Genomic DNA, 15,300 nt, shown 5'->3' on the forward strand with positions numbered 1-15,300 from the left:
GCGAAAAAATTACGGTAAATTTGGAATATTTTTGTACTTGCTTTAATTTGCCTGAGGGGGATGACCCCTCGTGCGTTGAAACAAGCTCAGCTCAAGTGCTTATTGGTAGCTATGCGGGTATACCTTGACTTGCTAATGTAGAAATCAGTCTTTTTTCATATGAAATTTATTTTATTTTCTTAGGGTTATTCTTGTCAAAATTCCTGGCATTAAATGTTTTTAAGGTTGTCGCGAATAAAGGGTCGAAACCCTCCCTATTTAGCATGGTGTGTATGCGGGGAGGGGGTAATTCCTTTCAAAATAGTTCGAAAATGAATGAAGATGAAGTAAAAGAAAGAAAACCTGGCAGCTTTATTGTGCCGAAAGCTAAAAGTCATAAGTTAAAGAGCATAATATACCTGAAAACAAAGTGGCGCATAAAAAATAATCGGAAATTTCAGGCCCATACTATGATGTATTTCCTAAACATTTAAAGGGACATAAAAGTAGTAAAATGTAAACATTGCGCTAACCACGTGTCATTAAAGAGAACAAATAAAGTCACGTGTCCAAAACAAACTTGTAAAACAATTGAACAATCAAAATTAGCCATATTTGGTTTCATTTTTTATTTTGACATGTGACATTTGTTTTGATTTTGTATCCGCTGCATACAGTTTGTTTACAAATTTCGGAAAGTACTGTTATGTCCCTTTAAAACAAAAGGCCCCCACAAACATAACTCGAATATTTCCAACAAAATTTAACTCGGGTAATAACCATATCTTTAGAGAGAGCTTTACTTATCTTATCTAGATATCATCAATTTCTATCTTTAGATTGTTTACAAAAATAATTTCAAAAACACTGAATGAAAATTTATCGAAAAGCATACAGTATTTCTACACCATGCTGTTTGAAACTGAATTCAAAAATCCACGTTATTCAAACTGAATTATTAAGCACTTTTGTTCAGGTAAGTTTGTGCTTTGACGGGGAGACATAGTACTGTATGGAGTTTTTGTCAACCTTCGAAACATTTTGAGTTCCTAATTGAGCTTTAAAGATCACTTTTCGAATACACTATTTCCAGAATAATCCACTTCAGCGAGTCTTAGGATCGAGCTTCGTGTCGTTCACGTGGTTCACTTTCATCGTTCGTTATATCAACAGAGGTGTCTTGTTCAACACCTTCATCCTTGGCTAATCTCTGCTTAGCGTTCAAAATAGTTTTCTCAAAGATAGTACAAAAATATTCCATTGAGTCGAGCGTGTCATCGTTACCAGGTACCGGATAAGTGACTAACCGGGGATCACAGTCCGTATCAATAAGGCCGATCACCGGAATATTACACATGGCCGCTTCCGTAATCGCTTCTCGGACACGTTCGAAGCGTGAGTTATTAAAAGAGATTATTAGATCAGGTAATCGATCCGTCCCTAACATGGTAGATGCGTTGTTGAATAATCCTTTGTGCCATGCGCGAGTGATGAAATATTCACCACTGTTCCGCGCGGTCTTTTGAATCAAGTGATCGAACCGTGGATTCGTTGTGATGAAAAGAACGATTCCCTTTTGGTAAACGATGTGACTTAACACGTTCAATGCGCACTGGAAAAAAAGGAGAAAGGGATACGCTAAAACAAGTTCTACACACAAATGAAAGAGTCCTTGGTTGAGCCTATGTAAAAATAGAAGTCTACAAATAAAAATGACACTGAACAATCAGTAATCATACGACCAATAAAATTGATTGCAGAATTGTTACTGTTATCAAAAAAAAATTCACCGAGAACCATCCTAAGAAAAATGAAATTCAGTTCAAAAAATTCCTTAACAAAAAACAGAGGTTCCTGAGATATTAAATACTTCAATAACTGACTCTACAGAACTCTGGGTATTGACATCTTAGAGGGTGGTTATCTTGAATTGGGACAATTTTTGCAATAAGATACTAGTGGGGTAAAGGTATTTTTACGTGAAAATAATGGATATTTTCAGAAAAGATTTCCACTGGGATGGCCAGTGGGTGTGAATTCTATTCTTTCAAAGGGCCGGGTTTGCTAAAAAATGTCTTTTCTTTAGATCAACTGTCCAAATTGGAGAAAAATAACTCACCTGTAGACATTCGACAGACTTTTCCAAATCAATAATATACTGAGTACTCCTCATTCCATGAATATAAGGGCGCGTCAGTGGATACCATGTTCCTTCATGGTGGCCCAAATGGACTCTTGCGTCGAACATCTCCTTCATATCAACTAGAGATTTGACGTTAAAATAATCGTCGTGGTCCATGGGGTTCAATGACACAGCAGAAGTCTCATCTGGCAATTAATGATATAAAACGCGATGAAAACAAATATATTTGATATATCTTAAAATATTGAATTTGAAAATCAATGGAAAAGTTGGCATTGAGGCGCAAAGACTAAGATTCATTGGACATTTTAAATATTTGACAATTTTTTGAAAAATCCCACATTGAAATTGCTAAAAAAATCCAAGCCTTTACCTTATTATACCACTTCTAAAATTAAATTTCTTGAGTCAGGAGAGTATTGAATTTAAAATAAAGGTTTGCCTTCTTTAGGACTAAAGCGTTTAATTGTTTGGGGCTAGATCCTAATCACGAAAATAAAGATCGAATCTAACTTCATATTTTGCCCTCATTAGACGCATACAATTATTCACACCAGCTATTTTAAATAAATAACCAAAGTGGTATGCTTTGGTTAAAAATTACCTGTATTAGTTTCACTAGTGAACAGCTTGCTTGATGAGCTGGCTAAACGGAGATTGTTCTTCAAGAATATTTGCTTAGTATGCTTCAGAAGTGGTTGAGAAGAATGAACGCCTAGGGAAAAGATAACAAATGTACTTTGGGTGATGGTCGTTTTCGTTTTTTATCATTTGAGTATTTTACATTTTATGGTCTGATATCTTTACTATTTGTTACAGAGAAACAACAAATCTTGCTAAAATGAGATTAGAGTTTTCAAAGTGAGTCTCATAAGTATATAAATAGTTTCTAAGGGCCTATTTAAATTTATGCAATATCAAAAAGATATACATTGTTGGAAAGATATTTTTGGGGAGAATAATCTAAGAGATTTTTGTAAAATTGTAAAAAATGAAGAAGAAATAAAGTGTCTGAACACATTATTTCATGTCATGATCTTTGAATCAGTGCAAAGAATTTACATTTTACAAATTATTTCTTTTTCATCTTTCAATTTTACAGAAATCTAATCTTACAGTATATAGATTATTCTCTTCGAAAATATCTTTCACTGGTGTAAAACTTTTTGATATAGCATAAATAAGCGCTGAGAAATTTTTAAGAAAATAAAGTGTCCAAATAATTTTAAAAGCGACCTCAATTGAATAATATCATGAGAGCATAGCACCTGAAAATTTTTGCAAAATTTGAAACATTCACTTACCTTTGAATACATTTAAGACTTGCTTGCCAAAATGAAAAGCCATTTTTTAAATGATTTTTTTCCTAATTCAATTGTAAAGATGTAAATAGATGTTGTAAATGGGTGAAAAAACTATCGAATGGTTATAAATAATACTGTAGCATACAAGGGGAGAGGGTCGGTATAAAATCTCACTTTATGTTATTTAGTGACGTGCTGATATGTACCCAAAAACTGGTTCTAAAATTATTTTTCTGAAATACAAAAAAGGCATCTAGACAAAAATATGAGAAATTCTTTAGTACACTGGTAATAAAATATTTGAAGATTTTCTAAGTTATATTATTTTTGCATTCAGTAAAATTTCTTTATTATTTTCATTCATAACAAATTAACAAATAAAGTAACATCTTTTAAAAGTATCAATTTGTGCAAAAAATTAGTATTATGTTGCAAAAGTCAGCACTTTTGAGAAACATGGCCAGGAGAAGACAAAAATAGGGTGGTCTGTGTTAAAATGTCCCAAAAAAATTTAGTACATGGGTGTTAAATACAACTTATCCAAAATGGGGTATGGTGGTATGCAAAAAATTGTATATATGTCTGGTGGATATTTTGGCCTCAAAGAAAACTTAGGCACAGCTATAGGCAGAGCAAAATGCAATAAGCCAAAACATTTTAAATTAATGTACTTTGCAATATGCACCCTATCTGTGAGTTGATTTTGAACTCGCTGAAGAGGTTTTTAAATTTTCACTTGGCAGACAAAGTTCAGCAAGTATGGTTTTTATAATGATGGGTAAAATTTTATCACCTGGTACCAGGATACCCCTCAAAACCTGCAAAGTTGGGTTTTGGGCTCTCTTAACCACCAAACTTAATTCTATATTGTAATACACTTTTTTACAATCTCTATAGCTACTTTCATAAAATACCTAATTTCAAGAAATTTGGTCACATACCGTGAAGACAGGTAACTTGCATCAGTGGAGGCTAACATGCATAGCCCTCAAATGAATGACCTGGCTGGTCATTAAAAAGTTAAATCACAACAAAAATGGTAGAGTAGAGCTGTGAGCAGAACTGTGTAGTTCATTTATTTTGAAATTTTGCTGCTTTGATTGGTCATTTGATGGCTATGCAAGTTTCCTTCCACTTAAATGCAAGTTACCCGACTGCACGGTACATTTTGAATTTTTTCTTTATTTTTGAAACTTTAGCAATCCTCGGACCATGGTCTACGGTCGGAAGATTCTTTCAATATTTTTTTTACATGGTTGGAAGATTTTTCTTACAATCATAAATGGTCCGAAGATTCCTTTTTGGGGACTTTGGAATTTCAGCTTGGTCCTGCTCGGTCGGAAGATTCTTTTACGGTCGGAAGATTCTTCTTCTTGCGCTAGACTGTGATTTTATCTGGTTGACTTAACGAGGCTAAAGATGCTTTTGTAAAAAAATTGAAGTACTTCCACTAAAACTGTCAATAGGCATCAGTGAAAGCAAATTCATTATATATCTTTGGGCTGGTCTTAAAAAATTGTTGGTTTGCCGTCAACCGACCCTAGATTTTGGAGGTGGGTCGGTGGGTCGGAATTTTTTTTATTTTGGCGATTTATGAAATTTTCGTCCATGGAAGGGTTAACAGTTTGTTTACATTTGTTTACCTTTGATTACCTTTGATGTGTTTCAGCAAATTCTCTGCTCACTCAACCCGTGGGGTCCGGTGTTTGACCATTTCAACAATTGAATTCGAGTCAGCCATCCTGTAAGGGAGATAGGCAGGGAGCAGTGGCTGGTCGGGAACATCTTGGAGAAATTGATCAAGCTGTTTTTTGAAGGAATTTTTTGAACATTTGGTCATGTCACGTATTTTTCTTGGTAACACATTGAATAGTCTTGGGCCGGTGTCTGAAAGGCAGCTCTTCCAAATGTTCTTTTTCATTGTATTCACTGGTTTGAGGTGGCATTTTCTTCCCAGGCGTTGGTTTGTATATGAATAAATACCGCCTTCCCCTTCACCATAGTTAAAATTTGGCACCAGTTATTCGATTATACACCGTGTATATATAATTTGGTATCTTTTGCGTCTTCTCTCGAGACTGTACATATTGAGGTGTTTGAGCTTCTCCCAATAATTTAAATTGTGTGGAAGTTGGATCCCTTTTATAAAGGATTTTTGCAGATACTCCAGTTCTTGCATCAGGGATCGCTTTGTAGGAGACCATAGCTAGGAGCAGTATTCCAGATGTTGAAGTACCAATATCTTCCAAAGAGTGATCATTACTGAATTATCTCTGGACTTGAAGGTTCTGTATATCCAGGCACTTATACCTTTGACTCTGTCAGTGATCGTTTGAATGTGCATTTCATATGACAGGTTGTTTGAGAGTAGGATACCCAGGTCTTTCACTGCACTTTTTATCTCGATTTAGGTAATTTTGAATAAAAAACAGAAGTGCTAGCAAATTCTAGAGAAATTCGTTTAGAAACTTTTCTGATTCCGCCATTTTTTTTGTTTACAATCTTTTCAGCGTACTTTAGCCTCGTTATGTCAACCAGACAAAATCACAGTCAGCGCAAGAGAAAAAGAAAATAGAAAAAAAATAGCAAAAGAACAAAGGAATTACCCATAGACCATTTCGCAACCATGGGAAATCGCGATTTTACGGAAATGGGAATCCTCATACCCTAACTTGGTCTAATGTCAACACCCCTCCTTTAATTCTGACACCCTTTTTATCAGCTGAAATTTATAGAAAGGTTGAAACTGTTATTCTTTGCTTAGTGGTCAGAGAGGAATAATCCTTTTTCAATCAGTGATTCAAGCTTTCATATTATTCCTTTCTCTAAAGAAGGGTGTCGGAATTAGACGAGCGATGTCGATATTAGACCAACTTAGGGTATCGAATATAATAAAGCATCTTCTGAAAATTTCATTTTTCCCCATAAATGCAAAAATGTATATATATAGGTATATAATTGTCTTTTTAATCTGCCATGATGAATTGTTATAAAATTCCTTATTGAATGACACGTTCTCCTACTAAAAGGTTTATAAAATAATCAAGAAACTGTGAAAATTGATTACAAAACCGGCAAGTACAAAACGCCTACTACCTACTACTTAATACTTACTACCTACTACTTACTACCTACTGTAAAATAGCTCAAAACGGCTCGAAATTACCTTTAAAATATTCAGCATGTTAAAATTAGCAAAATCTGAAACTTTGGTGGTAAAAAAGTTAAAACTTCTTCTTTTATCGTACTTTGAAGACTTCAAAATATTTTCTCTCTTTTATTTTGTTTATGACTTTTTCCCGCGCTTTTTCTATAAAGTTTACAGACGCACTTCTTCGGAGAAGAGAAAAATATTTCCTTCGCACACTTACTTATTCATGTCAGTTTTATTTATAGGAATCGATCAATCTAAAAAGTTAAAATACTTTAAGTACATGTTTTTTTATAAGCAAGTGTATGCCCCTTGGTCAGGCTCGAGTATGCTTAAGCTTTCAAAGCATCCAGACATATATGCTTTTATTATGAATATGCTTTTTATATGCTTAAGAATTATTATGCTTCTGATTCACGATTCACCCAACCAAATTTTTTAATAAAATCTTAAAAATTTTGTTAATATTCGATTCAAAAAGCATTTAAATTTTTGAGCAGTGGAATGTGGCTAGCCGTGAAATGTCTTTTTTTACTTGACCACTTGCAAACCTTTTTGAATAGAAAGAGATTGACTACTTGAAAAATATTTCAGGCTAGCGTATATGCTTATGTTATGTTATGCTTAGGAAATCTGCAAATCTGAGCCTTCATATGCTTATAAGCGTTATGCTTATAAAAAAACATGTAAGTAGAGCCCTGTGTTTCCCTGGGTACTTGCTGAAAATCCTTTGACATGTCTTTGACATTTATTGACAAAATGACCCTTTTGAACCAAACTATTGACAGGGTCGTAAAATATGACCTTTGTAGACTTCATTTAATGTAGCAAAAATTCTTATTGTGCTCAATAAGATGCTTTCAGTATCGCAAGGTAGAAATTTTCAGTAGGAAAATACTACAAAGAGCTGTTTTAGAGGTGTCAATTTGACCATGTCAAAGTATTGACGAAATGAAATTTTTGATAAAAATATTGACACAGTTATTGAATATTAAAAGCTTCGCAAACCAATTCCAAGAAATATTTTGGCACCATTTGATATGATGCAGATCATACAATAGGATAGAGATAGATTGACCCCCTATTTATATTACAGAGCCTTTTTTAGACATTTATGTCTAGAAAAAAGGAAAGTTCTTATAATAAGAGTCATAAGAGAGAGTAAGTTTAGGAAAAAGAAAAAATCAAGATAATGGCCTTTTATTTATACTTCAGTATACTTATATGAGGCGAAGAGAATATTTACTCACTACGTAAATATGCTAAATATTCTTTTAGATAACACTTTTTTCAAGTAAATATAAAGCAAAGACTTGTGTGTTAGCATTCAGATATTACAAAACCAATTTTTTTAGAATAGAGATTTCGAACAAGCGAAGGAGAGTTCTGGTCTGTAAAGTATACAAACTGAGTAGGTAGTAAGTAGTAAGTAGTAGGTAGTAAGTATTAAGTAGTAGGTAGTAGGCGTTTTGTACTTGCCGATTACAAAACCTATACCGTAGAGTCGTCTAATCTCGACATACGTCTTGCAATCTCGACACCGGATCCGTAAAATAATCAAAACAAACCTTGAATGAAATTCTTGGTATCATTCTTATCGAACAAGTTCATTCATCAAACTAGAAGTTCAGTAAACATTGCAATCCGTTATTAAAAAAACAGCCAAATTATAAGCAGTTCTACACAACACACGAAACGCATGCAAACTTCCTCGTAACTTTCTCGTGTCCATCATTAAAATTTTACAACTTTATTACGCTTCAAGTCACGCGATAAAAATAATTCGCGCGCTTAGTCGACCTGGTTTCCATTTCCTTTTTATTTATTGCAAGCACACGCTCTAGGCGCTAGGAGGCCGCGTTAAAATTCTAGGCGCCGCACCTAGCACACCTGGTCCCTTTTTGAATTCATAAGGAAACCGGGTCCTTTTAATTATTTTCGGTTCACGGTAAAAAGGTCTACTAAAAAATTCCTCGCGTGTAAAATGTTGTGTGATTTGAGCATCTTCGTTGAAAGTATGCTAATTAGTTTTTTAGTGATTACTACATCGTTAAAGTGTTCTTTTCAAATATAAGTCAGTTAGTCACACTAGGAAATCTAGCTTTCAGAAAAAACTACATCAATCATCTACAGGATACATTTCAACAACAAGGATGAGGGTTATCTGAATCAAGTTTGCAAGACAATATTAATTAAAACTTGAAAGTTGGAAACAAAATAAAACGTGCAGCAGCCAAAATCAACCAACCAAAATTTGTCATTCAATTCCCGAGACAGCGCTTCGATTTTTAAGGCCTTGTTTATACGCTAAAGTAAAAACAATTACGCACATGTAAATGGGTCATTGTTTGAGGTCCGGCAAAATTTCCGGGAGATAGCCTATCCGGCAGTGCGCGGATCTAGGTGGGTTCCGCCTCCCCCGTAGATCTTTTTCTTGGTAAGTTGATCTTCAAATTAGTTTTGGGCCAAATTGAAAAGTCGTCAACCAAAACACAAAATCAAAAATCTTACAAACAAAATAAGTAACTGTGATTTTTTATTTAAATAACCCTTAAATTTTCCAATTTCAACTTTTAAATCAACCGAGGCGCACTTTTAGACTCTGTAAGTAGGTGATTTTATCGAGACACAACTAGTGAGGTTTGTCACGGAAGGACAAGTGTTAAAATATAATGGACCTTCTTTTGAATAATAAAATGATTAATCAAAAATGAAATGTTGTTTTAAAACAAGTACATACCCTAGTTAGTTTAATAGGTTTATTCATTTTGAAATAAGTCGAACAACAAAAAAGTACTGCAAGCAGAAACTTTTTTCAAATATCGAATTCCTTCCGTGACAATTTCAAGACAAAAAGTTTTTTTCACCAGTTTTGTGCAAGTCCACTATTCTTGATATTATTGCAAGTTCTAACTATTGGTACCCCCTAACAAAAAATGAAATTACATTCCAAAGCAACCTCCTTCATATTCACTTACAAGGTCTGAAATTATTGTCCTTCCGTGACACTTTCACCTTGTCCCTCCGTGACGGATTAAAAATATCTTGTTATTTTTAGAAATCTTGGACTTCAATGGGTCTAATTTATTGCAGGAGAGTGTCCTACAAGGTTTAGAACCATTGGGAACCAGCTCAACCCTGTATGGAGCTCAGAATAAGCTTAACTAAGGCTCCAGTACAGCGCTGTAAGCTTACAGTGTAGGCCCAGGCGGCTCTGGAGGCCTAAAAACCTGTTTTCTGGCAAAACTACTGTTCCCAGCGGGTTCTAAACGCTCAAAATCGCTTCAGCACCATGGAAATATGCTAATTAGAGCCTTTGGAAGTAGCTCACTTGCTTTCAAGGTTGCGTTTTTACGTTTTTTGCTTAAAAAAAACTTAAAAACGCTTAAATAGAGCTTTTTAAGCGTTTTTAAGCTATTTTAGTGAAAATTTGTCGGTTCTGCCCCCTTCGCTGGACTTCAATGGGTCTAGTCCATTGCAGGGGAGTGTCCTTCAAGGTTTGTGACCATTGGGAACCAGCTCAGCCCTGTATGGAGCTCAGAATAAGCTTAAAACTAAGGCTCCAGTACAGCGCTGTAAGCTTACAGCGTAAAGCCCAGGCGGCTCTTGAGGCCTAAAAACCGGTTTTCTGGCAAAACTACTGTTCCTAGCTGGTTCTAAATCCTCTAAATCGCTTCAGCACCATGGAAATATGCTAATTAGAGCCTTTGGAAGTAGCTCACTGGCTTGCAAGGTCGCGTTTTTACGTTTTTTTGCTTAAAAAATATAATCTTTCCTGTAAAATTTCCTAATTATTATCACCATTATAATTGAACAATAAAAATACAGTTCCAAGGTTTTGAAATGAGCTGAATAGTAAAAATGGCTATGATTCATGATATGATGTGTCACTTCACTAGTTTCAGTCAACATTTCTTACGCTATTGCTGATTTTGAAAAATAGGAATTTTTTCCTTCCGTGACGGTGTCCTTCCGTGACACTGACCTTTCTCAGTTGCAAAGGCCTGTAGCCATTGAAATTAATTTTTTTTACTCAGTTCTTTTTTCAATGACAAGCAGATAGACATAAGTTTCTTCTGGTGGTATTTTGGTTTTAAAATTCTCTTTAAATTCACAGGAATCTGAATCAGCATACTTTTGTCTTCGCTGCGTTCCTTCCGTGACAGAACCTTCAAAGTTCAATTATTCAACGAGGAAAAACTTTTATGAAATTTATTTTGCTTTGGAAGTAGTAGTACTATGAAGGCTTTAATTCAGGACTAATACTATTTTCATTCATTTTACCATTTTTCAAAAAAAGACCAAAAAAGGCTCTGATTTCCTTCCGTGACAGGAACGGGACTTTTCAATTTGGCCCTTTTCAAGGTTGGCTTGGCTCAAATTTTTTCATCTATGGCTCAAATTTTAGGCAATTTCTCAAAGTTTTTGAAAATGTTAATTTCATTAAAAAGCGCCGGGTTATTTTTTCATGAATCCCTTTAGAAGTTTTGCGGTGCATTTTTTTGCTTCAGCGTCAAGCAAACGATATAGCGCTTTCGCAGCATTAATCTTTGATACGCATTTTGGCGGGACGCTAGTGTGGCTAACTGTAAGTAATAACAGTTCACATTTCTCATATTGTATTAACAATCTGTGACGTGGATAGAGAGGGAGAACAGTTTAGTGATTGATTGATAACTTTGGTATGTATTTGTTTATGTTTGATTTTTTATTTCGAAGATCAGCTACAGCTATGTCGAGATTGCAAGACGTATGTCGATATTAAACGACTCTACGGTACGTCACAACACGACCCTGCCGATTCCCTAGACTCCGGGGATTTTCTTGTTGTACAACCAGGGATCGCTGATGACGACCCTGTCGACGTACCAGACCATATATACGAACACTGGTCACGCAAATTCCGGTGTTGTTGTTGGATGAGGGCAATCTCAACACCGGTCACCGGACTTGAGTCCGGTGCGTCCGGTGTGCTAGTTACCTTGAGTTACCTTGAGCTTGTTTCGTAATATCTTTACGCATCCATCCTGTGAGGACCGATGTAAATTTTCATATTGATGATGCTGTTTGTTTCAGCTCGTCTCATCATAGTGTAGCCAGTCACGAGTGGCTCGTCGGGAACTGTAAACAGATATTTATCCAGCTCAGTTTTGAATTTCAATTTCTTGCACCCAGTGAGATCCCTCAGACGTTTTGGCAGCGAGTTGAAAAGCCTTGGTCCTTGGACTTTAAAACTTGAGTATATGACTTTTTGCCAGGGCCCCCTTTTCACTAGTGGTATGTGACATTTTCTTCCTTGTCTGGGATTGGCATAGAACGTGATTGTCCCAGGATTTGGGACAAGCTTCTCAATAATACACCAAGTGTATATGATAATATATCTTTCACGCCTTCTCTGCAGTGAAAACAGTTTTAATGTTTGTAGTCTTTCCCAATAGTTTTGGTTGTGTAGGTTTTTAATCCTCCTTGTGAATGACTTTTGGAGATCTTCGATCTGCTGGATCAGATTAACTTCATTGGGTGACCATAGTTGAGAACAGTTGTCGATGTGTGGTATGACTAAAGACTTCCAAAGAGTGAGCATGACATCATGTTCTCTTGAGCTGAATGTTCTCAGAATCCAACCAATGAGTATCTGTACTTTTTCTACAATGGTTAGAATATGTTGGTTGAATTTCGCATCGTCTGACATGGTAACACCAAGATCCCTTGTTGAAGATTTGGTTTGGATTATCTTTCCTTCACCTGTGAAATAACTGGTGGCTGGTCCGTTTCCATAATGGAGATGCTCGAACTTTTTTCCATTTAACATCATTTTGTTTATGGTCGACCATTGATAAACATTGTTAAGGTCGTTTTGTAGGTGAAACTGGTCAATGATGTTTTGGATTCCTTTCTTTACTCGTGTGTCATCAGCAAAACTTGCAAGTTCTGCTTTGGTTGTCCCTTCATCAATGTCTGATATCATGATGATGAAGAATAATGGCCCAAGAACCGATCCTTGAGGTACTCCTGATTGAATTTTTGCCTGGTACGACTTGTGACCGTCTACAAATACTACTTGGTTTCTGTCTTGAAGAAATGACTTAATCCATTTAAGTAGTTTGTCTGTTATTCCAATAGATTTCAGTTTTGATAGCAGTATCCTGTGGTCGACTTTATCAAATGCTTTTGAAAAATCGAGATATACAACATCTACATCCAATCCTTCTTCTAGTTTTGATAGGATACTGTCATAGTGGCTGAGTAATTGACTAAGGCATGATCGCCCTTCCCGGAAACCATGCTGTGTTGGGTTGAACAAGTCATTGTTGTTGATAAATTCGACTATCTTCTTTCGAACTATTTTTTCAAACACCTTGGTGAGATGGGACGTAAGTGATACTGGCCTGTAGTTAGATGGCTCTCCTTGATCTCCACCCTTTGATATTGGTGTGATATGATTTCTTTTGTGAATCTCCTCTGTTACTCCATGGTTCAGACAGTTCCTCCAGAATATTGCGAGTGGCTTAGCAAGTTCTTCTTTGCAATTTTTCAGCAAAATCGCAGGAAATCCATCAGGACCTGGAGCAGAGTTTGGTGACAATGTTGAGATTGCTTCAATGAAATCTTTTTCGTCAAAGTCTATGTCTTTTAGCACGTTTGGACATATTGTTGGATGAGTGACGTCATTTTCTGATGGTACACTGAAAACCGATGTGTATTGGTCTTGGAGTATATTAGCAATACGGTCAGCATCATATATCAAAGAATTATTTTTGTCACGCAGTGGTCCAACTTTGGATTTTGATTTACTATGCTTTTTGCATATGCATAAAAAAATTTAGGATTGCTTTTTATTGATTCTGTTGCCTTCCTTTCCTGGCTTTTCTTCTCTGATTCGTAGGATAGCTTTAGTTTAGTTTCAATGTCTATTAATTTTTGTTTGGATTTTGCATTTTTCAATGGGTTTGGAAATTTTCTAAAAATGTTTTTTCTTTTTCTGAATAAAATCTTTCGCTCGCGTGGTATCTTCTGAAATTTTTTAGTGTTTGGTTTTCGTTTTGGTACATATTCCTTAATTATGTCTATGGTCCAGTCTGTGATTGTTGACAATTGGTCAGCTGTCGGTTGATCATGAAGGTCTGTCCACAATTTATCCTTCATTTTTTCCTTGATTGATACCCAGTTTATTGTTTTTGAATGAAAATTGTACTGATCAAATACATTACGTACAACAAAGGGATCCTCCTTTTGGAAACTTGAGTGTAAATCAAAGTGAATTTTAACATTGATCATTGAGTGATGGGATATGTAATCTGGTGATGGGGCTGATTCATAGCTGTGTATTAGTAGAGGGTTATTTGTGAGCATTAAATCCAGTGTATTTCCTGCTTTGTGTGTGGCCCCTCTAATGTGTTGAATCAGATTATGGTCATTCATAAGAGTGAATATTTCACTAGTCATTCTTTGTTCCTCTGTAGATGCCCCAGGGTTTGAGCACTTGCTGTCCCAATTTGCGTGTGGCAGGTTAAAATCACCTGCTATGAAGATGTCTGGTGTTTTTCCTTCAGTTTTGTCTAGTTCTGATTTAATTAACTCTATAACTGGTTTGAATTGTTCATTCTTAGATGGATTTCCGTTTGATGAGTCGTCTGGCTGTCGGTATATTCCCCATATTTGGATATCCAATGTAGTCGAACTCAGACATATGACTTCGATAACGCCATTTGAGTGTGTAACGGTCTGTTTGAAGTGTGATGAAATATCTTCTCTCATGTATATAGCGACACCACCACTACATCTTCCAAATCGTGACTTTGGTCTTTTTCTGTCGGACCGAAATATTTCATAGCCTTCTATGTGTAACTCAGCATCATTATGGTCTTTGAGCCAAGTTTCTGTTAAAATCATAAATAAAAAGTTATTCTCAATCAACTTGTCTTTGATATATGGTACTGTTGATTGAACTGTTTGTGGTTTAAGTCCTTGAACGTTTAAAATTGAAAATGAATTTAGCGAGACGGGTTGATCATTGACGGGTTTATTCCCCAGTTGGTGTTCTGAGGGGACATCATTCGTTGAGGATACTGGTATTGTAGTGGTATTTCCTTCCTCACTTGTTTGTCCATCAGTGTGGATATTTTCTGATCGATCTCCAGCATTAAGTCTTTTTGAATTTTTGAAAAATAGCTAAAAAATCCATTTCTTTGTTTGTATTCTGGTTATTTCTTTGATGGGTTACTTGAGATCCATATTCCCTGTTGTCATGCTGATAGTGTTGTTCCTTAAAATCATTTTGGTACTGATTTTCTTTGACATCCCATTTGTTTTGATATTCTCTCTCTCTCTGACTGTGGGTAGGTTTCGGCATTTCTTTTTGTTCCTTTTACATGTGTTAGCTGACACATCTTATTGAAACATTCTCCTTTCCTCAGTGAATCAAAGCACATTTTTGGGTGAAAAAAGAGACAGTTTCTACCTTTTTGACAGCCAACACTGGCTCTGGCTCCGTGCTTCATGAATTTTCGACATGCTTTTGGATGGTCGAACTTGCAGTCTCTTCCCTTTATTCCGTACTTGCATTTTCCTTTTACATAGTGCGCACAGGTTTTGGATATCTGTCGATTTTGGTCCGTCAAATTGTCACTTATTTTCTCAATTGTCTCATTTGACTCTGAGTTGTCTTTATCACTCAGGATTGGATCACTCATATTGTCATCCTCGTCTTGTTTGCCTGCCAT

The 15,300-nt window shown here is 35.7% G+C and overlaps 2 protein-coding genes across 2 annotated transcripts; both read right to left on the reverse strand.

Annotated features, from left to right (window-relative positions):
- Nucleotides 1–765: 765 nt before the first annotated feature.
- LOC136809638 (small ribosomal subunit protein uS2m-like) lies at nucleotides 766–3,516 on the reverse strand. The gene is made up of 4 exons (XM_067066185.1): nucleotides 3,427–3,516; nucleotides 2,727–2,837; nucleotides 2,099–2,307; nucleotides 766–1,591 (listed from the first exon to the last, which is right to left on the reverse strand). The coding sequence occupies exons 1-4, from the start codon at nucleotides 3,467–3,469 to the stop codon at nucleotides 1,094–1,096; spliced, it is 861 nt and encodes a 286-aa protein (XP_066922286.1). The 5' UTR covers nucleotides 3,470–3,516; the 3' UTR covers nucleotides 766–1,093.
- Nucleotides 3,517–11,591: 8,075 nt separating this feature from the next.
- On the reverse strand, nucleotides 11,592–15,300 carry LOC136809673 (uncharacterized). Its single transcript, XM_067066216.1, has 3 exons — nucleotides 15,137–15,300; nucleotides 13,773–14,726; nucleotides 11,592–13,263 (listed from the first exon to the last, which is right to left on the reverse strand). The coding sequence occupies exons 1-3, from the start codon at nucleotides 15,298–15,300 to the stop codon at nucleotides 11,592–11,594; spliced, it is 2,790 nt and encodes a 929-aa protein (XP_066922317.1).

Source organism: Clytia hemisphaerica, unplaced genomic scaffold (assembly GCF_902728285.1).
Source record: "Clytia hemisphaerica strain Z4C2 unplaced genomic scaffold, Clytia hemisphaerica genome assembly, whole genome shotgun sequence".
Classification (NCBI taxonomy): Eukaryota; Metazoa; Cnidaria; class Hydrozoa; order Leptothecata; family Clytiidae; genus Clytia; species Clytia hemisphaerica.

Excerpts from the sequence above, each read along its gene's own strand:
- LOC136809673 (XM_067066216.1), bottom strand. The coding sequence starts at position 15,300 with ATGGCAGGCAAACAAGACGAGGATGACAATATGAGTGATCCAATCCTG. Across the intron at positions 14,727-15,136 it reads TATGTAAAAGGAAAATGCAA|ACTTAATGCTGGAGATCGAT; the intron begins GTACGGAATAAA and ends AAATTCAAAAAG. Across the intron at positions 13,264-13,772 it reads GTACGTAATGTATTTGATCA|TGTACCATCAGAAAATGACG; the intron begins GTACAATTTTCA and ends ATCGGTTTTCAG.
- LOC136809638 (XM_067066185.1), bottom strand. The coding sequence starts at position 3,469 with ATGGCTTTTCATTTTGGCAAGCAAGTCTTAAATGTATTCAAAG. Across the intron at positions 2,308-2,726 it reads CACTAGTGAAACTAATACAG|ATGAGACTTCTGCTGTGTCA; the intron begins GTAATTTTTAAC and ends ATTAATTGCCAG. Across the intron at positions 1,592-2,098 it reads AGTCTGTCGAATGTCTACAG|TGCGCATTGAACGTGTTAAG; the intron begins GTGAGTTATTTT and ends CTTTTTTTCCAG.